Below are 23659 nucleotides of genomic sequence, written 5' to 3'. Positions count from 1 at the left end.
GACACAGGTAAATGTGCGCCCCCATGCATTTACCCGTGTTGTTTGAGCTAGTGGAAAAGGGGTATGTGTTACCTTCCTGCTCAGGACATGGAAGTGACAAAACGAGAGGGCAGGAGAGAACTTCCGCCCTTACAGCTCCTAAATGTTTTCTTCATTCTCCATTCGTTTGGGGTAAAAAAAATTCTATGCAGCATTGGAGTTTCGCTTCGCTCGCCACACTTTACTATTCCAAATAGATTGTGACATGGACCCAGGGGGTTATGAGAAAGGTCCTCTTAACGACGGTAAACTAGACGCTACCTATGGTAGATGCTAGATCCAACTTGGATACAGTAATGGGCCCTACACACTGTGCGATAATACTGAAAGATAGGAACGATCTCATTCATTAATGAATGAGAACTCGTTCATATCTTTCAGTGTGGAGGCACCAGCGATGAACAATGCACGGACCCGCGCTCATTCATCGCTGGTGCCCCATCGCTTGTGCATACAGGCCAATATGGACGATCTTGTCTACATTTGCCTGCACTGCTATGGAGCCAGGTGATGGGGGAAGTGAAGACACTTCACTCACCCCGTCACTGCCCCCCCGCCGCCCGTGTCCACAGTCGGGCAGCTAGGCGGCGGATCACGCTGTCTGTAGGGCCCATTAGGCTACATCAAATAAATTACAGGAGCAGGGGGTTTATGTACCAAGCCGTGGAAAGAAGAAGCCAATCAGCTCATGTCATTTCTCAATCACAGCCTGTAACATAGCAGTTAGGAGCTGGATAGTATTTTCCATCAACTTCATCTCACTTCTAAACTTAGTACATACATCCCCAGGTCCTGTTGCCATCTTTGATGGTTGGCGAACAACCAAGTTCGTAAACTCTGTTCTGTGACCCCACACAGGCCACGTTTCCAGTGCACGCGGCAGGTGCACTGTGTATCACGGTCACATTTTAGAAATCCACAGGTGACCTAGAAAACGTGACCTGTGTGGGGTCTGAGGACAGAGTTTACTGACCTGGAACCTAGACGGGCCAGACAAAACCCGCAGAATACACCGGACATACATGTTCCTGTGTAAACAGACACTATGGGCACTGCCACTGACTGACCTGGGCAGCAGCGCACCTCTCTTCCCGCCAACTGACTGATCGGCTATACTATACGGGAACACCCTTTCTTAGTTCCGGTGACACAAAGGAACCGGAAACCCGTCCCGTCTTGAAAGGTGTGCGCAGCCATGTTTGTACTCCACAGTTTATAAATTTAGTTGAAGCCACCGGAAGACTCCTATAGGTGCCACGCCCATCGCTCTCCGACGCTGCGGTAAAGTGACGTCATTAGAGAGCGACACGACCATGTTGTTCTCTGGGCGCAATGTGTCCGGTGCTGTAACTAGGAAGTGACAGGTAAGAGAAGCCCATGCCAGGTTGTTAGTTCCTCTCATCAGCCCCACAGTAGCTTTGTGTTATTACGGGTTAAACAATCACTTTAGACAGAGAGAGTGAACGCGTTATTATAAATATTAGCCTTTATTTATATCGCGCCACAAGGGATCCGCAGCGCCCATTTAAAGAGTACATAAATGAAAAAGCAAAACAGGGCAGTAGTGACTTACAGTTGAAGACAATATAGGACAAGTACAAGGTAAATAACACTGACATAAGTATCAGAGTGGCAGAAAACCGCAGGATTAGGTGCCGTTGAGGATGGTTTAAGTAAGAGAAGGATAAGCATGTGAGGGTTTAGGGCCCTGCTCCACTGCCTTCAGCATTTACAGGACTTTACTGGTGCTGCACGAAGTCTGATGTTTGCTCCCTTGTACATCCTATATAATAAAAGGCTAACGCTGCTTCTCACTTCTGGGGAGGGATTCAAGTGTTATGCATGCTGGCGGTCATTAGATGGCGCCTGATGGAGCAATTCAGGTGTTGCTTTGTTTCGTGCGCACAGCCGCCAGCGCTGACATTACTGTTCTGTTGTTCAGACTGGCTGGTAACTAGTGTATATACAAACCTTGTCACCTAGCCCCCAAATCTTCAAGAGTGCCTTGAATATTCATACCAACATATCAAGGCCCCCATTTATCAAACCTTGGAGAGTGATAGATAGCACAGTGAAAATGTACCAGCCAATCAGCTCCTAACTTCCGTGTTACAGGCTGTGTTTGAAAAATGACAGGAGCTGGTTGGTTGGTAATTTATCACCGTGCTATTTATCACTCTCCAAAGCTTGATAAATCTGGGCCCCAATTCTCAAACCGCAGGCTTACTTTCGTTAGGGTAGCTGTGCCTCCTGGGGGTGGTCATTGGCAGGTTCGCTATCTGTTCTTTCAATCAATACAATGAACCTGCAATATAAACTAATAGATCGGTTGAACAATAGATGCATCACTGCTGTTGGACAATTGACTGTGGCTGGCCATTGGGAGGGTGTGGGGCTCAATGGGGGCAGTGCTGTGCTCCATGAGCCGTGTACCGGGAGGAAAAAAAAACAACCACTGCTGCTTCTTTGCCATTGATGGCAAAACCAACCAACTCTGGCAAAACCATTGATTGTTGCAAACCATTAATGGCCGTCCCTAGGGCTTCCTTATTAGCACTCTTACACACAGTTCACTTGACTTGCACTTATTCTCTTTGTCATACTTGTGACTTTTCCATGGTCCCTTCTGGGAGATCCTGAAGGGGGGGGCAAGGGATGTGTGACATTGTGCAGAAGGTGCCGGGCCATGATTTGCCAAAATTTGTGTTATTAAGACCCTGGATACAAAAACTCCCCAAAACTTAGTGTGTGTTTACCCACTGAGAGAGCAAATAAGCAAATCTGAGTTGCTGGTGGGGAAAACCCTGGTGACAAGGAAAGAACAAGGGCAGAAGATGGTACTGCCCGTGAGGCCTTACAATGTACTAGTCCATTAATTATCTCATATCTGATTGGAAGGTTTCTGGCGATTACTTTTAATAAATGGAACTGTCACAAATAATTTTGATGTTTTTATTTCGGTGCAAACCCATTGATGTGTCAAGGACTGCAATGTTTTTAGATTCCAGAAAAAAATAATTTGTTTGGAATGTACAATGTCGAAAGCAACCAAAAGAAAACATGTGGTGAAAGAAGTTCTTCTAGATTACGTTCAGCCTACTGAAAATCAGCGCATTGTGAGGGTAAGTGTAGTGTACATGGTTCTTAGCTTTAATCAGTGAGTGTTGTTTCTCTGACGTCCTAGTGGATGCTGGGAACTCCGTAAAGGACCATGGGGAATAGACGGGCTCCGCAGGAGACTGGGCACTCTAAAAGAAAGATTAGGTACTATCTGGTGTGCACTGGCTCCTCCCTCTATGCCCCTCCTCCAGACCTCAGTTAGATTTCTGTGCCCGGCCGAGCTGGATGCACACTAGGGGCTCTCCTGAGCTCCTAGAAAGAAAGTTTATTTTAGGTTTTTTATTTTACAGTGAGACCTGCTGGCAACAGGCTCACTGCATCGAGGGACTAAGGGGAGAAGAAGCAAACCTACCTGCTTGCAGCTAGCTTGGGCTTCTTAGGCTACTGGACACCATTAGCTCCAGAGGGATCGACCGCAGGACCCGACCTTGGTGTTCGTTCCCGGAGCCGCGCCGCCGTCCCCCTTACAGAGCCAGAAGCAAGAAGTGTTCCGGAAAATTGGCGGCAGAAGACATCAGTCTTCACCAAGGTAGCGCACAGCACTGCAGCTGTGCGCCATTGCTCCTCATACACACTTCACACTCCGGTCACTGAGGGTGCAGGGGGGGGGGGGGGGCGCTCTGAGCAGCAATAAAAACACCTTGGCTGGCAAATATATCACAATATATAGCCCCAGAGGCTATATATGTGATAAATACCCCTGCCAGAATCCATAAAAAAGCGGGAGAAAAGTCAGCGAAAAAGGGGCGGAGCTATCTCCCTCAGCACACTGGCGCCATTTTCTCTTCACAGTGCAGCTGGAAGACAGCTCCCCAGGCTCTCCCCTGTAGTTTTCAGGCTCAAAGTGTTAAAAAGAGAGGGGGGGCACTAAATTTAGGCGCAATATTGTTTATACAAGCAGCTATTGGGGAAAATTCACTCAGTGATAGTGTTAATCCCTACATTATATAGCGCTCTGGTGTGTGCTGGCATACTTTCTCTCTGTCTCCCCAAAGGGCTTTTGTGGGGTCCTGTCCTCAGTCAGAGCATTCCCTGTGTGTGTGCGGTGTGTCGGTACGGCTGTGTCGACATGTTTGATGAGGAGGCTTATGTGGAGGCGGAGCAGATGCCGATAAATGTGATGTCGCCCCCTGTGGGGCCGACACCAGAGTGGATGGATAGGTGGAAGGTATTAACCGACAGTGTCAACTCCTTACATAAAAGGCTGGATGACGTAACAGCTGTGGGACAGCCGGCTTCTCAGCCCGCGCCTGCCCAGGCGTCTCAAAGGCCATCAGGGGCTCAAAAAACGCCCGTTACCTCAGATGGCAGACACAGATGTCGACACGGAGTCTGACTCCAGTGTCGACGAGGTTGAGACGTATACACAATCCATTAGGAACATCCGTTGCATGATCTCGGCAATGAAAAATGTGTTACACATTTCTGACATTAACCCAAGTACCACATAAAAGGGGTTTTATGTTTGGGGAGAAAAAGCAGCCGGTGTTTTGTTCCCCAATCAGATGAGTGAATGAAGTGTGTGAAGAAGCGTGGGTTCCCCCGATAAGAAACTGGTAATTTCTAAAAAATTACTGCTGGCGTACCCTTTCCCGCCAGAGGATAGGTCACGTTGGGAGATATCCCCTAGGGTGGATAAGGCGCTCACACGTTTGTCATAAAAGGTGGCACTGCCGTCTTAGGATACGGCCACTTTGAAGGAGCCTGCTGATAAAAAGCAGGAGGCTATCCTGAAGTCTGTATATACACACTCAGGTATTATACTGAGATCTGCAATTGCCTCAGCATGAATAGTGCTGCTGCAGCAGGGTCTGATACCCTGTCAGATAATATTAATACCCTAGACAGGGAGTATATTGTGCTAACATAGAGCATATTAAAGACGTAGTCTTATATATGAGGGATGCACAGAGGGATATTTGCCGGCTGGCGTCCAGAATTAATGCAAGGTCCATTCTGCCAGGAGGGTATTAGAGACCCGGCAGTGGACAGGTGATGCTGACTTTAAAAGGCACATGGAGATTTTGTCTTATAAGGGTGAGGAATTGTTTGGGGATGGTCTCTGGGACCTCGTATCCACAGCAACAGCTGGGAAGAAAAATTTCTACCTCAGGTTTCCTCACACCCTAAGAAAGCACTGTATTATCAGGTACAGTCCTTTCGGCTTCAGAAAAGCAAGGGGGCCAAAGGCGCTTCCTTTCTGCACAAGGGAAGAAGGAAAAAGCTGCACAGACAGCCAGTTCCCAGGATCAAAAATCTTCCCCCGCTTCCTCTGAGTCCACAGCATGACGCTGGGGCTCCACAGACAGGTGCGGTGGGGGCGCGTCTCGGGAACTTCAGTGACCAGTTGGCTTGCCCACAGGTGAATCACTGGGTTCTGCAAGTAGTATCACAGGGATACAAGCTGGAGTTCGAGGCGACTCCCCCTCGCCGTTACTTCACATCAGCCTTGCTTGCTGCCCTCGGAGATAGGGAGTTAGTAATGGCGGCAATTCACAAGCTGTACTTCCAGCAGGTGAAATCAAGGTACCCCTCCTTCAACAAGGCCGGGGTTACTATTCCAAAAATGTTGTGGTACCGAAACCAGACGGTTCGGTGAGACCCATTCTAAAATTGAAATCCTTGAACACTTATATACGAAGGTTCAAGTTCAAAATGGAATCGCTCAGGGCGATTATTGCAAGCCTGGAGAATTTCAGGGTATCACTGGACATCAAGGATGCTTACCTGCATGTCCCTATTTACCCTCCTCACCAGGAGTACCTCAAAATTGTGGTACAGGATTGTCATTACCAATTCCAGACGTTGCCGTTGGTCTGTCCCCGGCACCGAGGGTATTTACCAAGGTAATGGCCGAAAGAATTATCCAGTACTTGGACAATCTCCTTATAAAGGCGAGGTCCAGGGAGCAGTTGTTTGTCAGAGTAGCACTATCTCGGGAAGTGCTACAACAGCACGGCTGGATTCTGAATATTCCAAAGTCACAGCTGGTTCCTACGACGCACCTACTGTTCCTGGGGATGGTTCTGGACACAGAACAGAAAAAAGCCTTTCTCCCGCAGGAGAAAGCCAAGGAGCTGTCATCTCTAGTCAGAGGCCTCCTGAAACCAAAACAGGTGTCGGTGCATCACTGCACGCGAGTCCTGGGAAAAATGGTAGCTTCCTACGAAGCAATTCCATTCGGCAGGTTCCATGCAAGAACTTTTCAGTGGGACCTCTTGGACAAGTGGTCGGGATCGCATCTTCAGATGCATCGGCTGATAACCCTGTCTCCAAGGACCAGGGTGTCTCTGCTGTGGTGGCTGCAGAGTGCTCATCTTCTAGAGGGCCGCAGATTCGGCATACAGGACTGGGTCCTGGTGACCACGGATGCCAGCCTTCGAGGCTGGGGGGCAGTCACACAGGGAAGAAAATTCCAAGGACTTTGGTCAAGTCAGGAGTCGTCCCTACACATAAATATTCTGGAACTGAGGGCCATTTACAATGCCCTAAGTCAGGCAAGACCCCTGCTTCAAAACCAGCCGGTACTGATCCAATCAGACAACATCACGGCAGTCGCCCATGTAAACCGACAGGGCGGCACAAGAAGCAGGATGGCGTGACAGAAGCCACAAGGATTCTCCGATGGGCGGAAAATCACGTCTTAGCACTGTCAGCAGTGTTCATTCCGGGAGTGGACAACTGGGAAGCAGACTTCCTCAGCAGACACGACCTACACCCGGGAGAGTGGGGACTTCATCCAGAAGTCTTCAAACTGTTGGTAAACCGTTGGGAAAGGCCACAGGTGGACATGATGGCGTCCCGCCTCAACAAAAAGAGATACTGCGCCAGGTCAAGGGACCCTCAGGCGATAGCTGTGGACGCTCTAGTGACACCGTGGGTGTACCAGTCGGTTTATGTGTTCCCTCCTCTGCCTCTCATACCAAAGGTACTGAGAATAATAAGAAGGCGAGTAGTAAGAACGATACTCGTGGTTCCGGATTGGCCAAGAAGAGCTTGATACCCAGAACTTCAAGAAATGATATCAGAGGACCCATGGCCTCTACCGCTCAGACAGGATCTGCTACAGCAGGGGCCCTGTCTGTTCCAAGACTTACCGCGGCTGCGTTTGACGGCATGGCGGTTGAATTCCGGATCCTAAAGGAAAAGGGCATTCCGGAGGAAGTCATTCCTACGCTGATAAAAGCCAGGAAAGAAGTAACCGCAAACCATTATCACCGTATTTGGCGAAAATATGTTGCGTGGTGGGAGGCCAGGAAGGCCCCTACAGAGGAATTTCAGCTGGGTCGTTTTCTGCACTTCCTACAGTCGGGAGTAACTATGGGCCTAAAATTGGGTTCCATTAAGGTCCAGATTTCGGCTCTGTCGATTTTCTTCCAGAAAGAACTGGCTTCACTGCCTGAAGTTCAGACATTTGTAAAGGGAGTGCTACATATTCAGCCCCTTTTGTGCCTCCTGTGGCACCTTGGGATCTCAAGGTGGTGTTGCGTTTCCTGAAATCACATTGGTTTGAGCCACTTAAAACTGTGGATCTAAAATATCTCACGTGAAAAGTGGTCATGTTATTGGCCTTGGCTTCGGCCAGGCGTGTGTCAGAATTGGCGGCTTTGTCATGTAAAAGCCCTTATCTGATTTTCCATATGGATAGGGCAGAATTGAGGACTCGTCCCCAGTTTCTCCCTAAGGTGGTATCAGCTTTTCACTTGAACCAACCTATTGTAGTGCCTGCGGCTACTAGGGGCTTGGAAGATTCCAAGTTACTGGACGTAGTCAGGGCCTTGAAAAATTATGTTTCCAGGACGGCTGGAGTCAGGAAAACTGACTCGCTTTTTATCCTGTATGCACCCAACAAACTAGGTGCTCCTGCTTCTGAGCAGACTATTGCTCGCTGGATTTGTAGCACAATTCAGCTGGCGCATTCTGAGGATGGATTGCCGCATCCTAAATCAGTAAAAGCCCATTCCACAAGGAAAGTGGGCTCATCTTGGGGCGGCTGCCCGAGGGGTCTCGGCTTTACAACTTTGCCGAGCTGTAACTTAGTCAGGGGCAAACACGTTTGCTAAATTCTACAAATTTGATACCCTGGCTGAGGAGGACCTTGAGTTCTCTCATTCGGTGCTGCAGAGTCATCCGCACTCTCCCGCCCGTTTGGGAGCTTTTGTATAATCCCCATGGTCCTTACGGAGTTCCCAGCATCCACTGGGACGTCAGAGAAAATAAGATTTTACTCACCGGTAAATCTATTTCTCGTAGTCCGTAGTGGATGCTGGGCGCCCATCCCAAGTGCGGATTGTCTGCAATACTTGTATATAGTTATTGCCTAACTAAAGGGTTATTGTTGAGCCATCTGTTGAGAGGCTCAGTTATATTTCATACTGTTAACTGGGTATAGTATCACAAGTTATACGGTGTGATTGGTGTGGCTGGTATGAGTCTTACCCGGGATTCAAAATCCTTCCTTATTGTGTCAGCTCTTCCGGGCACAGTATCCTGAGGTCTGGAGGAGGGGCATAGATGGAGGAGCCAGTGCACACCAGATAGTACCTAATCTTTCTTTTAGAGTGCCCAGTCTCCTGCGGAGCCCGTCTATTCCCCTTGGTCCTTACGGAGTTCCCAGCATCCACTACGGACTACGAGAAATAGATTTACCGGTGAGTAAAATCTTATTTTTTTCTTTCTCTTAGATGCTGCTATTCACATAGACAAACCGATTTACCTCTTTATTTTCTATATATGTATATAAAATCACCTCATAACATGCAATTCAGTCTAAGTTTAGGGTTGGTTCTAAATCGGAGTGGGAGAAGGGACCTTCTGACGTCACTAGGGGAGGAGACACGTCACCAGGGGGAGGAGTTGCGGCCGAACAGGGTACCCGAAAAGTTTGCTCGCCACGCTTCAGGCTCGGTGGCTCGCTCCGCTTTGCTCGCCACCGGGTTACTAAAGGTAATAGTTGGTGGCATGGATAGTAGAGGAACTATCCCACTGGCCTAGCTCCTCCCCCTTGTGTCGTCGCTCCTCCCCCTGATGTAAAAGGTCCCTTAGGCCACTTGAATCTAGCATCTACCCTAAGTTTAGTGGTCATTGTTCTGGTTCCAAAATTTTAGCAAGTTTTGGTTTATACTCCAACCTCTTCCTAGCACAGAAACCAGATACTGATCTAGAAGTTTTTGTGGTCTGTCTGTCTTTCTCAATAGATAGATAGATATCTCGCATATAACCTTTAGTTAAAATTATATTCAAGACGGTACAAGGTTAAAATTTAAGGGGCATTAGGCAAAGGGTGCACATAGACATTTTTCATCATATCAAGAAGGGCCAGATGTTCTGAACATTGGGCCTGATTCAGGTTGACCGCTGCTCCCCCCCCCCCCCCCCATCCCTTGATGAAGCAGAAATTGCGACTACATCGCAATTTCTGCTTCATTGTAGAAATTACGGCATCCGCCGCAATCAGAAAGATGGCGGCGGCTGCGTGTGATGTCACGCAGCCACCCTGATCATGCCCCCGTTTGCGCCGCACTGCCCCCGTGTAGAAGGCCCGCCCCTGCAACGCTCCATCTCCGCCTAGGAAACAGCGTTGCCGCTCCTCCCCCCAGCCTCACAAACGCCTCTGCCTGAGGAGTTTGCGTTTTCTGCAAAACCCCCCCCCCCCCCTGCAGAAATTGCGGGCGCAGGATGGGTACTACGCATGCGCCCACTTTCTTTTCGTAACTTTTGCGGTTGGATCGCGTTTTGCAATACTAACTGAATCGGGCCCATTGTCCGGTTCTCTACCGCTACTCTTTAATGGCTCCATGAATTTGCGGACATAAGTTATCATTGAGGAATATAACTGAGACACTAGTCATACTCTCCAGGTCCATGAGCTCTACATGTTTTGATTCTGTGACTATTTGATGCTCATTAATACAGAGTTGTTGCTTTTTTTTAAATTACTGTTGTCATTCATGGTTGACTGCAATCAGTAAAACTATTAATCATACCCTGGTTTCTGCTATTTTCTTAATCGGTGATAATTGTAATACTCCTTAGAGATGGTTGGAGGGTGGTGGTGGTTTTGCAATGCCTGGTGTTCCTGTGAGAGCTGCCACCCCAGTACTTACCAACCCCTCTAATGCGCACAAGCTCGCACAGGTTTCAGTGTAACTAGAATGGTACGGTTGCATTAATGACCCTACCAGTGAGAAGGCCATGGGGGAACCCACACTGTATGCCCTCCCGAGTTTCAGGAAGCTATTAAGTCCACAATTGATAGTCATTTAGATGTTATTGTACTTAACTGGTTTATCAATGGAATTCCTCAAGGGATAGCCTTTCCATGGATGGTTTACCTACTTGATGGGAATATATGATAGTAGTTTTGCATTGTGGCATATTGTAAAATGTTTGGGAACACTAATTTACTAAGTTTTATTTTTATTAATCTGAAGTCAGCCGGATCTGTGTACGCACAATTTGGCATATTCTGCCATTCCTATATGCCAATGTCTTGCACTCACTCAACGTAGCCCATGAGCCCATGGCAAGTTACCAACCAGTTATGTCCATTGAGCCACAAGTGGAGATGCACACAAACCTGAATAACCTGTTGACGCTTGTGCTCGGATACAAGCCTGCGCAGTGCAAAAAATAGGTTTTGCACGTTTCGTGCGTTTACACTTAGTTATTCCAGTTATGGGAGGATGGTGCTTTGCTGCATTTGCTTGCTAAGTCACATGCACTTTATGAACCAAGGCATCTGTGTATGTTTTATTTATAAAGCACTAACAGACTCTGTTAATTTGTACGACTGCGTTAAGACTGCAATTCTTCCTCTGTGCGTGACAAGAGTAGCAATCTAGGAAATACATTAAGAACTCATTGAGGGAAATTCAATTGTTCGCGCCGGCAGCCAGTAGATGGCGCCCGATGGAGCAATTTAATTGTTGCTTTATTCGGGTGCGAGTAGTCGATGGCGCTGACATTTATGTTCGCAGGACTCCATTTATGGCTAAATGGGAAGTACCACCTATTGTGGATGCATCCTTAGCTAGATTGTAAAAAAAAAACAATCTTACCGATACCAAATGTGACTACACTGAAAGATGTTTCTGATCGTGAGTTGGTTGCAGCTCTTAAATCCATCTTTGTGGCTGCGGGTACATGCCACAGACCTATGCTAGTTAGCGCCTGGATTAATAAAGCTATCGTTGCTTGGGCTGGACAGATAGTTTGAGCAAATTAGTGAGTTGGCCACTTATCTTTGCCAAGCTGCAAAGGATGCTAGCAGGTTAGCATCCCGAATCTCTGCTTCAGCAGTATCGGCCAGAAGGATTCTGTGGCTCAGAGATTGGCAGATGGACTCAGATTTAAAAAAACGCAGTAGAAGCAATCCCTTTTGTTGGCGAGACCTTATTTGGTCCAGAATTGGACAAGTGGATCTCCCAAGCCACAGCGAAAAAGTCTAAGTTTCTGCCTACTACATATATTCTAGAACCAGTGAGCAGAAACTACTCTGGCCCGGCTTTCACTTTGTTTAGGGCACAGTTCTTTCGTGCCAGAGGTAGAGGTTTTGGAGGGCAGAGGTAGAGGCCGTTCCCAGTCAATGGCCCGAAAGCAGGACTCTAAGCCCACTGACAAGACCGTGTCATGATGGTCTCCCAGCTCATCTTGGGTCTCCCAAGGTGAGCGCCCGGATCAACAATATAATCTCCCAGGGATACAAAATAGAATTTCTAACCTGACCTCGCAACCAGTTCTTTACTGCTGGCCTACCTCTATTCCCTCAAAAGGCAGGGGCATTACACACGGCTATCCAAAAATTACTTCTAACAGAGGTAATAATACCAATTCCGATACCTGTAAGAGGGACAGGGTTTTATAAAAAAATTTTTGTTGTACCCAATCCAGATGGGTCAGTCAGACCCATTTTAAATTTAAAAGTGTTAAATCAATTCCTGACTGTTTACAAGTTCAAGATGGAATCGATAGTCGGTCATTGCCGGGTTGGAGCAGCAGGAATTCATGGTGTCAATGGACATAAAGGACACGTACCTACGCGTCTCAATTTGGTCACCACACCAAGCTTATTTAAGGTTTGCGGTGGAAAACCCCCCACTACCAATTCACTGCACTGCCGTTTGGTCTGTAATCGACCTCGAGGATCTTCACAAAGATCATGGCAGTTATGGTGGCGAAATTGAGGTCATTAGGGGTAACAATAATACGATATTTGGATGACCTTCTTATCAAAGCACCATCCCAGGAATTATTGATCCGGGATGCTCAGATTACTCACCAGATTCTGATTCAACACGGTTGGATTGTGAACTTCAAAAAACCCAATTTGCAACCAACACAATTCTATTCTTGGGTCTCATCTTGGATACAATACGGTTGAGAGTGTGCCTTCCAGAAGACAAGATTCGAGACATCACGAGAATGGTACACCAGGATTTACAGAACCAGACGGTGTCGCTGCATCTTTGTATACAACGTCTAGGAAAGATGGTGGCATCCTTTTGAAGCGATCCAATATGGCAGACTACATTCCAGACCTTTTCAGCTGAATCCGATTGCTCAAGGGGCAGGCATGCACCTGTTTCTTCACCAAAGAATTTGCCTATCTACTCAGGCCAGGACTTTGTTGATTTGGTGGTCAGTCCACAAGAACCTATCATTGGGAAACCTATTCGGAATCTGGGACTGGGATCATTGAGGTGCAGTACTGGGCAACCATCAGTTTCAGGGGAGATGGTCACTGTACGAGAGCAGCTTACTAATAAATGTGTTGGAAATACAAGCCATCTACAATGCACTTCTTCAGGCGGAGAATCTAGTACGAGCTCGGCGCGTGAGAGCGCAGGCGGACAATGTAACAGCAGCGGCTTACATAAACCGTCAGGGAGGAACAAAAAGCCGCATGGCATTAAAGGAGGCTACAAGAATTCTGTCTTGGACAGAAAAGCACAAAGTAATCCTGTCGGCAGTCTTTATCCCAGGAGTGGACAGTTGGGAGGCAGATTACCTTGGCCATCAGGATATGCATCCGGGAGAGTGGAGTCTACATCCTAAATCTTCGTTGCATTTGTAAGACGGTGGGGGTTACCAAAGGTAGATCTAATGGCCTCTCGAAACAACCATCAACTTCCGAGATATGTGGCCAGGACATGGGATCCAGCAGCAGAGGCAGTGGACGCGCTGGCAATTCACTGGCCATACAGTTTGGTATACATATTCCCACCGTTTCCCCAATTGCCGAAAGTGTTAAAAAAGGTGAAACAGGAGCGTGGGTGACTCTGATAGCGCCGGACTGGCCTCGTAGAAGTTGGTACTCTGATCTGGAGGAACTCTCTTGGCGGAAGAACCTTGGAGGTTGCGCAGAGGGAGGATCTGTTGTCCCAGATCCCTGTTCTAAACCCAGATCTGAACCACTTACATTTGATGGCGTGGTTCTTGAAACCAGGATAATAAAAGAAAAGGGTATTCCGAAAGCGGCTATTCCTACCATGATAGCGGCAAGAAAGCTGGTTACTGCAGCACACTGTTATAGGATCTGGAAAAAATACATGGACTGGTGTCAGCCTAAGGGTTGGAACCCCAGGGAATTCCACCTTACCAGATTGTTGCTGAGTTTTCTCCAAACTGATCCCTGAAGGTACAGGTATCTGCTCTTTCAATCTTTTTCCAGCAACGTCTGGCGTCCTTACAGGAGGTACAGACATTTCTACAGAGAGTGTTGTGACTACAACCACCTTTTCGCCCTCCCACAGCTCCATGGGACCTAAACTTGGTTTTAAACTTTGAGATCTGACCTTTTCGAGCCTTTGGAAGGGGCAGATCTTAAATATGTTTCTTGGAAGACAGTCTTGCTCCTTGCATTGGCTTCAGCAAGGAGAGTATTGTAATTAGGAGCCCTTCCTGTAAGATCCCCTTTCTTGTTTTCTGCGAGGATAGGGCGGAACTCCGTGCTAGGGCTGAGTTCTTGCCTAAGGCGGTGTCGGCTTTTCACATAAACCAACCAATTGTGGTCCCATCCTTCCAGATATCAGAGGGGGACTGTTCCCTGGATGTGGTCAGGGCATTAAAGGTTTACGTACAGGCTACGAGTTCTCTTTAGTGAGTCAGATGTTTTGTTTGTGCTGTATAATGGACCCAAGAGGGATTGGCCGGCTACAAAACAAACCTTGTCCAGATGGAAGAAACTCTCCTTCAGACATGCGTATGTCTCCAGTTCCGTTTCGGGCGGGTGCTCATACCACGGGTCGGTAGGAGCTTCTTGGGCGGCTGCCTAACTTTGTAGAGCAGCAACGTGGTCCTCCATACACGCCTTCACTCGCTTCTACAAATTTGATGCTTTGCGGCTGAAGAATCCAAGTTTGGCCGTTTGGTTCTGCAGGCTTTGGACAGCACTCCCGCCGATGGGAGTATCTTTGGGATGTCCCCAGCTGTCTAACTCTAGTGTCCCCTAGTGGATGATAGAGAAAAGAGGATTTTGGTACTTACCGATAAATTCATTTCTCTATCATCCACTAGGGGACACTGGAGATCTATACAGCTGGGGTGTGAAGACTGCAGACCGGAGGTGGCACAATGAATTCATTAAAACATTATTCACAGCTGGCTCCTCCCTTTTCACACACTCCTATCCCTCCAGTTTAAAAAATTGTGCTAGGTGGAAGCACAGAACGGAGCTCTTGCTCCACAAAAGCTTTTTATGATCCTTTTATCTGTAGCCCAATCCCACCTGACAGAAAGGAGGGTGCAGGCTGAGTTGAGGTGTACTTTAGGAGTACATTTGAGACTACGATTCCGGTGGAAGTGATCAGCATCTCTTACAGAAGGGCCTTCCTCTAACAGTGAGTAGTACATGCGGCAGCGCAGCTCCTAAATATAGGTTTCCCCCGCTGGGTTGAGGAGCGCCAGCTCCAGAGCGGAGCGGCGGGGTGCAGCACGGCTCAGGTGGCGGGCGAGCACATGCAGCAGCTGGGAGGCGGGGGTGCAGCGCGGAGCCACTTAGTGGCTTCCTCAATCGTCACCGCAGTAGCAGCATGGACATTAGGAGGTAACGCAGCCGGAGACTCCAGTGGGTACATAGAATCGGAGGGGAGATCTGAAGTGCATTCGGATCCCCTGTTGAGTGCAGACAAGCGCAGGGATAGTTGTTCCTCGCTGCAGGGAAGCATAGCAGCGAGGTGAAGAAAAAAAAAACCTTCAGTTGCGGCCATCTTGTTTATATAAACAGAGCGGGTTCTTCACTGCGCGGGGAGGCGGAGTTGTAAAGCACTCCTTTCCTTGTTATCTATTCAGAGCAGCGGCCATGTTATGTTACAGTCTGAATTGCAGGTTGTGGAAATCACTTAAAAGTTTTCATTTAGCGCTGGCTTATAATTAAAAGCAGGCTGTTTGAGGATCTTTTGTAATTTAAAAATATGATGTTAATGATCCCTGTCAGACAGAATAAACACTGTTGTTTGGTGAGATTTGCCTCTAACAGTCTCCAGTGTGCCGCCTCCCTCCAAATACTGCATATTTAGTGGTGCAATACCCTTAAGGAGGGCACCGGAGAACAGCACGACCTAGGTAGGTCATTGGAGTGCCGGGCATATGTGTTTGAGAAGGGGAATTTTTATATATATATATATATATATATATATATATATATATATATATATATATATATATATATATATATATATATAAAAAAAATTTTCTTCCCTCCTAGGGACACTGCTTACAGGTCCCACGGAGGAGGGAGCATCAGAAGTATCAACCCTGTCACAGATCAACCTGTCTCAACAGTAGTTGGTGTGGGCTTTGTAAACGTCTGGCTGGTTTTTAAGATTTTATTTTGCTAATATTTTAATCTATTTCAGCATTGTGGCTAAAAAGACCTAATTTCATTGCTCCCCTTATCCCTGCGGTCTTTCTCCAGCTATTCTAATAGAGTGAAAGCACTGCTGTTTGGAGTGTGTGTGAGGGTTGGACATGGCGTCTCTAAAGCGCCAACCAAGACCACAAAAATATGTTATGTATGTTCAAAATGTGAAAAAAGAGCACAAGTGTTGGCAGCTCCGGGGTGTGCGACACATGTTTGGGAATGGAAGCTCAACCGGCGAGCAATGGTCCATCAGGGTCATGGGAAAATGCCCTGGCAGATATCTCTAAAGAGATGGTGGAATCCCGTAAGCAACATTTAGAATGGGCTGCCGGTTTCTCGAATACTATGGAGGAATTCCTCATTAGGCTTACTCCACCAGACCAGGTGGAAAAGCCTGTACGAAAATCTGTAAAGAGACCTTTTCCTTAACCTCCAAGAAGAGTCAGAGGAGGAGAAGGGTCTCTTGGTAGATGAGGAGGAGAGAGAATCTGTTGAGGAGATATTGGATGGTAGTCCTCCGGAGGAGGATTCCGAGGTAAAGTGTTAGAATCTCTTATTGAGGCTCTTAAACAGGTACTTAATTTCAACGGTGAGGAGATAAAGGAGCCTGAATTATTTGATCTGTTTGAATCACAGAAGCCTCCAGCGGCAGTGTTTCCGATTCCTCAGACACTTCAAGATCAGATGGGAGAAGCATGGAAGCAGCTGGATAGACTCTTCCAATTGCCCGAAAAATTAATCACCCCTTGCCTAAGGGATTGATATCCGAATGGGAAGTACCACTGATAGTGGATGCTTCTCTAGCTAGATTGTCTAAAAAGATAATCTTACCTATACCGAATGTGACTACACTTAAAGATGTGTCAAATCGCAAGTTGGATACGGCCCTTAAATCCATCTTCGTGGCTGCAGGTGCATCACAGATACCTACCATTATAGGTGCATGGATCAATAAGGCTATTGTCGCTTGGGCAGGACAAATAGTTCAAGCTGTTGCGGAGGACAATAATCAGGAAGAAATAGTTAGACTACCGGAACATATCCGGGAGTCGGCTACTTACATTTGTCAATCCACAAAAGATGCTAGTAGGATAGGGTCATGCATTTCAGCTTCGGCAATATCAGCCAGGCGGATTCTCTGGCTCAGAGATTGGCAAGTGGATTCGGATTCAAAAAAGGCAGTGGAAGCGATCCCTTTTGTGGGGGAAGCGTTATTTGGTCCAGAATTAGACAAGTGGATTTCGCAAGCCACGGCGGGAAAATCCACATTTTTGCCAACTACATATTCTAGAACCACACAACCGGCTACTCTGGTCCGGTGTTTAATTCTTTTAGGTCTCAGTTCTTTCGTGCCAGAGGAAGAGGCTTTGCTGGACAAGCTTGTGGAAACAGAGGCCATTCCCAGACCACAACCCGAAAGCAAGACTCTAAGCCTGCCGACAAGACCGTGGCATGACTGTCTCCTAGCTCACCTTGGGTCTCCCAAGGTGGGTGCATGGTTGATGGGGTTTCAGGAAGCCTGGTCCGAAACCTCCCCGGAAGTCTGGATCAACAATATTTCCCAGGGTTACTGAATGGATTTTCAAACATGACCTCACAGTCAATTCTTTACTACAGGCCTTCCTCGGTGCCCTCAAACAGCGAGAGCATTAGACATGGCTATTCAAAAATTACTTCAAGCAGAGATAATTGCATCGGTTCCGGTTCCTCAGAGAGGAACGGGCTTTTCTTCAGGATCTTTTTAGTAGTACCAAAACCAGACAGGTCAGTAAGACCAATCCTCAATTTAAAGGTGTTAAATCAATTCCTGACAGTTTACAGATTCAAAATGGAATCGATAGTCCGTTATTGCTAGTCTGGAGCAACGTGAGTTCATGGTGTAGATGGACATAAAGGATGCATAACTCCATGTCCCAATTTGGAATCCACACCAAGCGTACTTACGGTTTGCTGTGGGCAAGAATCCTTACCAATTCAGAGCTCTGCTGTTTCGGCCTGTCATCAGCCCCGAAAATCTTCACAAAGATCATGGCAGTCATGATAGCGAAATTGAGATAGTCAGGAGTAATGATAATACAGTATCTGGACGACCTCCTGATCAAGGCTCCGTCCCAGGACCCGTTGATCAAGGATGCTCTGGTCACTCATCAAGTTCTAATTCAACATGGTTGGATTGTGAATTTCAAAAAATCTAATTTACAACCGACGCAGAGAATTCAATTCCTGGGTCTCATCTTGGACACAATACAATTGAGAGTTTTCCTTCCGGAGGACAAGATCGAGACATCAGGGAGATGGTTCGACTAGTCTTACAAAATCAGATGGTATCGTTTCATCTCTGTGTGCGGCTTCTGAGAAAGATGGTGGCATCCTTTGATGTGATCCAGTACAACAGACTACATTCCAGACCCTTTCAATTAAATCTGATTGCTCAAGGGGCTGGCAAGCATCTACTTTTTCACAGAAGAATTTGCTTGTCACCTCAAGCCAGGACTTTGTTGGTTTGGTGGTCAGGATAATTTTGACAACGGATGACAGTTGCAGAGGATGGGGTGCAGTACTAGGCAACCATCAATTTCAAGGGAGATGGTCTCCGTACGAGAGCAGCTTACCGATAAACGTACTGGAACTACGAGCCATCTACAATGCACTCTTTCAAACCGAGAGTCTACTAAGAGCTCGACATGTGAAGGTGCAATTGGACAATGTCACTTTGGTACTTACCGATAAATCCATTTCTCGGGGACACTGGATGCCTGCCTCTGTGCTGTCAGCCTTCGTGTTCTTGTTAAATTTGGTCAAACAAGTTTGTATTATTTCACTGTTTTGACAGTTCTTGGTTGCTGTTTTGATGTTGTGATATGTTGGTTCCTTCTTGCAAGGCGTGAGTCTTTCCTGTTCCCTCTTCTCTCCGTCAAACTGGAGGGATAGGGGGTTGTGAAAGGGGAGGATCCAGCTGTGAATAATGTTTTAATTTAATTAATTGTGCCACCTCCGGTCTGCAGTCTTCACACCCCAGCTGTATAGATCTCCAGTGTCCCCTAGTGGATTCAGAGAAATGGATTTATCGGTAAGTTCCAAAATCCTCTTCTATGAATCCACTTGGGGACACTGGACGCCCACCTTTGTGCTGCCAGCCTGCGTGTTCTGGTTAAAATTGGCTCAAATATGTTTGATTACTGTCTGTTATTTCTTGGTTGATGTTTGACGTTGTGGTATGGTTGGGTCCTTCCTGAATGGGTTTGTTCTTTCATGTTCCCTCTTCTCTCGGTCAGTTTTTCGAACTGGAGGGATGGGGGGGCGTGAAGGGGGAGGAGCCATCTGTACATAGGTTTTTTGTAAATTAGATTGTGCTACATCCGCTCTGCATACTTCACACCCCAGCTGTCTAACTCCAGTGTCACCAATAAATCCATTTCTCTGAATCCACTCGGGAAATACCAAAATCCTCCTTTCCCTCCCCCCCCCCCCCCTCAAAATTCTACACACAATACCCCATAATGACAACGTGAAAAGTTTTTTGTTTTTGTTTTTTTTCTTGAGATTTTTGCAAATTTATTAAAAATAAAAAAAACAAGAAATCACATGTACATAAGTACTCACAGCCTTTGGCAGTAATTACAGCCTCAAGTCTTTTTGAGTATGGTGCCACAACCTTGGCACACCTATCTTTGGGCAGTTTCGCCCATTCCTCTCTGCAGCACCTCTCAAGCTCCATCAAGTTGGATGGGAAGCGTCGGTGCACAGCCATTTTCAGATCTTTCGAGAGATATTCAATCGGATTCAAGTTTGGGCTCTGGCTGGGCCACTCAGGGACATTCACAGAGTTGTCCTGAAGCCACTCATTTTATATCTTGGCTGTGTGCTTAGGGTCATTCTCCTGCTAAAATATGAACCGTCGCCCCAGTCTGAGGTCAAGAGCGCTCTGGAGTAGGTTTTCATCCAGGATGTCTCTGTACATTGCTGCATTCATCTTTCCCTCTATCTGACTAGTTTCCCGGTTCCTGCCACTGAAAAACATCCCCACACCATGATGCTGCCACCACCATGCCTCACTATAGAGATGGTATTGGTCTGGTGAAGAGCGGTGCCTGGTTTTCTCCAAACATGACGCCTGGCATTCACGCCAAAGAGTTCAATCTTTGTCTCATCAGACCAAAGAATTTTGTTTCTCATGGTCTGAGAGTCCTTCAGGTGCATTTTGGCAAACTCCAGGCGGGCTGCCATGTGCTTTTTACTAAGGAGTGGCTTCCGTCTGGCCACTCTACCATATAGGCCTGATTGGTGGATTGCTGCAGAGATGGTTGTCCTTCGGGAAGGTTCTCCTCTCTCCACAGAGGAATGCTGTAGCTCGGACAGAGTGACCAGCTGGTTCTTGGTCACCTCCCTGACAAGGGCCCTTCTCCCCTGATTGCTCAGTTTAGACGGCCGGTCAGCTCTAGGAAGAGTCCTGGTGGTTCCAAACTTCTTCCATTTATGGATAATGGAGGCCACTGTGCTCATTGGGACCTTCAAAGCAGCAGATATTTTTCTGTACCCTTCCCCAGATTTGTGCCTCGAGACAATCCCGTCTCGGAGGTCTACAGACAATTCCTTTTGACTTCATGCTTGGTTTGTGCTCAGACATGCACTGTCAAGTGTGGGACATTTTATATAGGGTTAATTCAGATCTGATCACAGCAGCAAATTTCTCTAATGGGCAAAACCATGGGGGTCATTCCGAGTTGATCGCTAGCTGTTTTCAGTCGCTGCGCAGTGATCAGGCAAAAAATTGGCACTTCTGCGCTTGCGTATGCGGCGCAATGCGCACGCGCGTCGTACTGTTACAACAAACGATGAAGTTTCACACAAGGACTAGCGAAGCTTTTCAGTCGCACTGCTGGCCGCAGAGTGATTGACAGGAAGAGGGCGTTTCTGGGTGTCAACTGACCGTTTTCAGGGAGTGTCCAAAAAAAATGCAGGCGTGCCAGGAAAAACGCAGGCGTGGCTGAGCGAACGCAGGGTGTGTTTGTGACATCAAAACAGGAACTGAATAGTCTGAAGTGATCGCATGCGCTGAGTAGGTCTGAAGCTACTCTGAAACTGCACAAAATTATTTTGTAGCCGCTCTGCGATCCTTTCGTTTGCATTTCTGCTAAGCTAAAATACACTCCCAGTGGGAGGCGGCATAGCGTTTGCACGGCTGCTAAAAACTGCTAGCGAGCGAACAACTCTGAATGACCCCCCCATGTTCATTGCAGGAGGGGCAGATATAACATGCAGAAAGAGTTAGATTTGGGTGTGGTGTGTTTAAACTGAAATCTAAATTGCGGTGTAAAAATAAAGCAGCCAGTATTTACCCTGCATAGAAACGCTAAAACCCCACCCAAATCTAACTGCAAATGTTATGTCTGCCCCCCTGCAGTGTACATGGTTTTGCCCATTAGCTAACATGTTTGCTGCTCCGATCAGATCTTAGTTACCCCCATAGACAGGTGTGTGCCTTGCCAAATCATGTCCAATCAACTGAATTTCTCTGACGTCCTAGTGGATGCTGGGAACTCCGTAAGGACCATGGGGAATAGCGGCTCCGCAGGAGACTGGGCACAAAAGAAAAGCTTTAGGACTACCTGGTGTGCACTGGCTCCTCCCCCTATGAGCCCCCTCCAAGCCTCAGTTAGATTTTTGTGCCCGACTGAGCTGGGTGCAATCTAGGGGGCTCTCCTGAGCTTCTTAGGAAAAGTTAGTTTTAGGTTTTTTATTTTCAGTGAGACCTGCTGGCAACAGGCTCACTGCATCGAGGGACTAAGGGGAGAAGAAGCGAACCTGCCTGCTTGCAGCCAGCTTGGGCTTCTTAGGCTACTGGACACCATTAGCTCCAGAGGGACCGAACACAGGCCCAGCCTCGGAGTCCGGTCCCAGAGCCGCACCGCCGGCCCCCTTACAGAGCCAGAAGCAAGAAGAAGTCCGGAAAATCGGCGGCAGAAGACATCAGTCTTCACCAAGGTAGCGCACAGCACTGCAGCTGTGCGCCATTGCTCCTCATGCACACCACACGCTCCGGTCACTGATGGGTGCAGGGCGCTGGGGGGGGGGGGCGCCCATGCAGCAATATGAACACCTTGGCTGGCTAAAATACATCACATATAACCTCCAGGGCTATATGGATGTATATTAACCCCTGCCAGATTCCTGAAAAAAGCGGGAGAAAAGTCAGCCGAGAAGGGGGCGGAGCCTATCTCCTCAGCACACTGGCGCCATTTTCCCTCACAGCTCCGCTGGAAGGACGTCTCCCTGACTCTCCCCTGCAGTCCTGCACTACAGGAAAGGGTAAAACAAGAGGGGGGGGCACTAATTAGGCGCAGTATAATATAAACAGCAGCTATAAGGGGGAAAAACACTCTGTATAGTGTTATCCCAACATACATATAGCGCTCTGGTGTGTGCTGGCATACTCTCCCTCTGTCTCCCCAAAGGGCTAGTGGGGTCCTGTCCTCTATCAGAGCATTCCCTGTGTGTGTGCTGTGTGTCGGTACGACTGTGTCGACATGTATGAGGAGGAAAATGATGTGGAGGCGGAGCAATTGCCTATAATGGAGATGTCACCCCCTAGGGAGTCGACACCTGAGTGGATGGGCTTATGGAAGGATTTACGTGAAAGTGTCCGCTCTTTACAAAAGACGGTTGATGACATGAGACAGCCGGCTACTCAGCTTGTGCCTGTCCAGGCGTCTCAAAGACCATCAGGGGCTCTAAAACGCCCGCTACCTCAGATGGCAGATACAGACACCGACACGGATACTGACTCCAGTGTCGACGATGAAGAGACGAATGTGACTTCCAGTAGGGCCACACGTTACATGATTGAGGCAATGAAAAATGTTTTACACATTTCTGATAGTACAAGTACCACTAAAAAGGGTATTATGTTTGGTGAGAAAAAACTACCTGTAGTTTTTCCTGCATCTGAGGAATTAAATGAAGTGTGTGATGAAGCGTGGGTTTCTCCCGATAAAAAACTGATAATTCCTAAAAGGTTATTGGCATCATACCCCTTCCCGCCAGAGGATAGGGCACGTTGGGAAACACCCCCTAGGGTGGATAAAGCACTCACACGCTTGTCTAAACAGGTGGCACTACCGTCTCCTGATACGGCCGCCCTTAAGGAACCTGCTGACAGAAAGCAGGAGAATATCCTAAAATGTATATACACTCACACGGGTGTTATACTGCGACCAGCAATCACCTCAGCCTGGATGTGCAGTGCTGGGGTGGCTTGGTCGGATTCCCTGATCGAAAATATTGATACCCTGGATAGGGACAGTATATTACTGACTATAGAGCATTTAAAAGATGCTTTTTTATATATGCGTGATGCACAGAGGGATATTTGCCGACTGGCATCAAGAGTAAGTGCGCTGTCCATATCTGCCAGAAGAGGGTTATGGACGCGGCAGGGGTCAGGTGATGCTGATTCCAAAAGGCATATGGAAGTATTGCCTTATAAAGGGGAGGAGTTATTTGGGGTAGGTCTATCGGACCTGGTGTCCACGGCAACATGCTGGGAAATCCACATTTTTACCCCAGGTAGCCTCTCAACATAAGAAGACGCCGTATTATCAGGCGCAGTCCTTTCGGCCCCATAAGGGCAAGCGGGCA

At 47.5% G+C, this 23659-nt stretch overlaps 2 protein-coding genes across 2 annotated transcripts in view; one reads left to right on the top strand and one right to left on the bottom strand.

Annotated features, from left to right (window-relative positions):
• Positions 1-1213, bottom strand: part of BANF1 (BAF nuclear assembly factor 1) — a 41386-nt gene extending 40173 nt beyond the window's left edge. The window contains exon 1 of the mRNA XM_063945141.1: positions 1107-1213. The gene's annotated coding sequence lies outside the window, so the exon portion shown is untranslated. The remainder of the gene's footprint in view (positions 1-1106) is intronic.
• An 83-nt stretch (positions 1214-1296) lies between these two features.
• Positions 1297-23659, top strand: part of EIF1AD (eukaryotic translation initiation factor 1A domain containing) — a 68533-nt gene continuing 46170 nt past the window's right edge. The window contains exons 1-2 of the mRNA XM_063945140.1: positions 1297-1403; positions 3041-3161. Of these exons, the coding sequence (XP_063801210.1) occupies positions 3075-3161 (87 nt within the window). The 5' untranslated portion in view covers positions 1297-1403; positions 3041-3074. The remainder of the gene's footprint in view (positions 1404-3040; positions 3162-23659) is intronic.

The sequence above is a fragment of the Pseudophryne corroboree genome, chromosome 11, assembly GCF_028390025.1.
Source record: "Pseudophryne corroboree isolate aPseCor3 chromosome 11, aPseCor3.hap2, whole genome shotgun sequence".
Lineage (NCBI taxonomy): Eukaryota > Metazoa > Chordata > Amphibia > Anura > Myobatrachidae > Pseudophryne > Pseudophryne corroboree.
The sequence above is the reverse complement of the archived record's forward strand: the minus strand, read 5'-3'. Positions and strand labels throughout refer to the sequence as shown.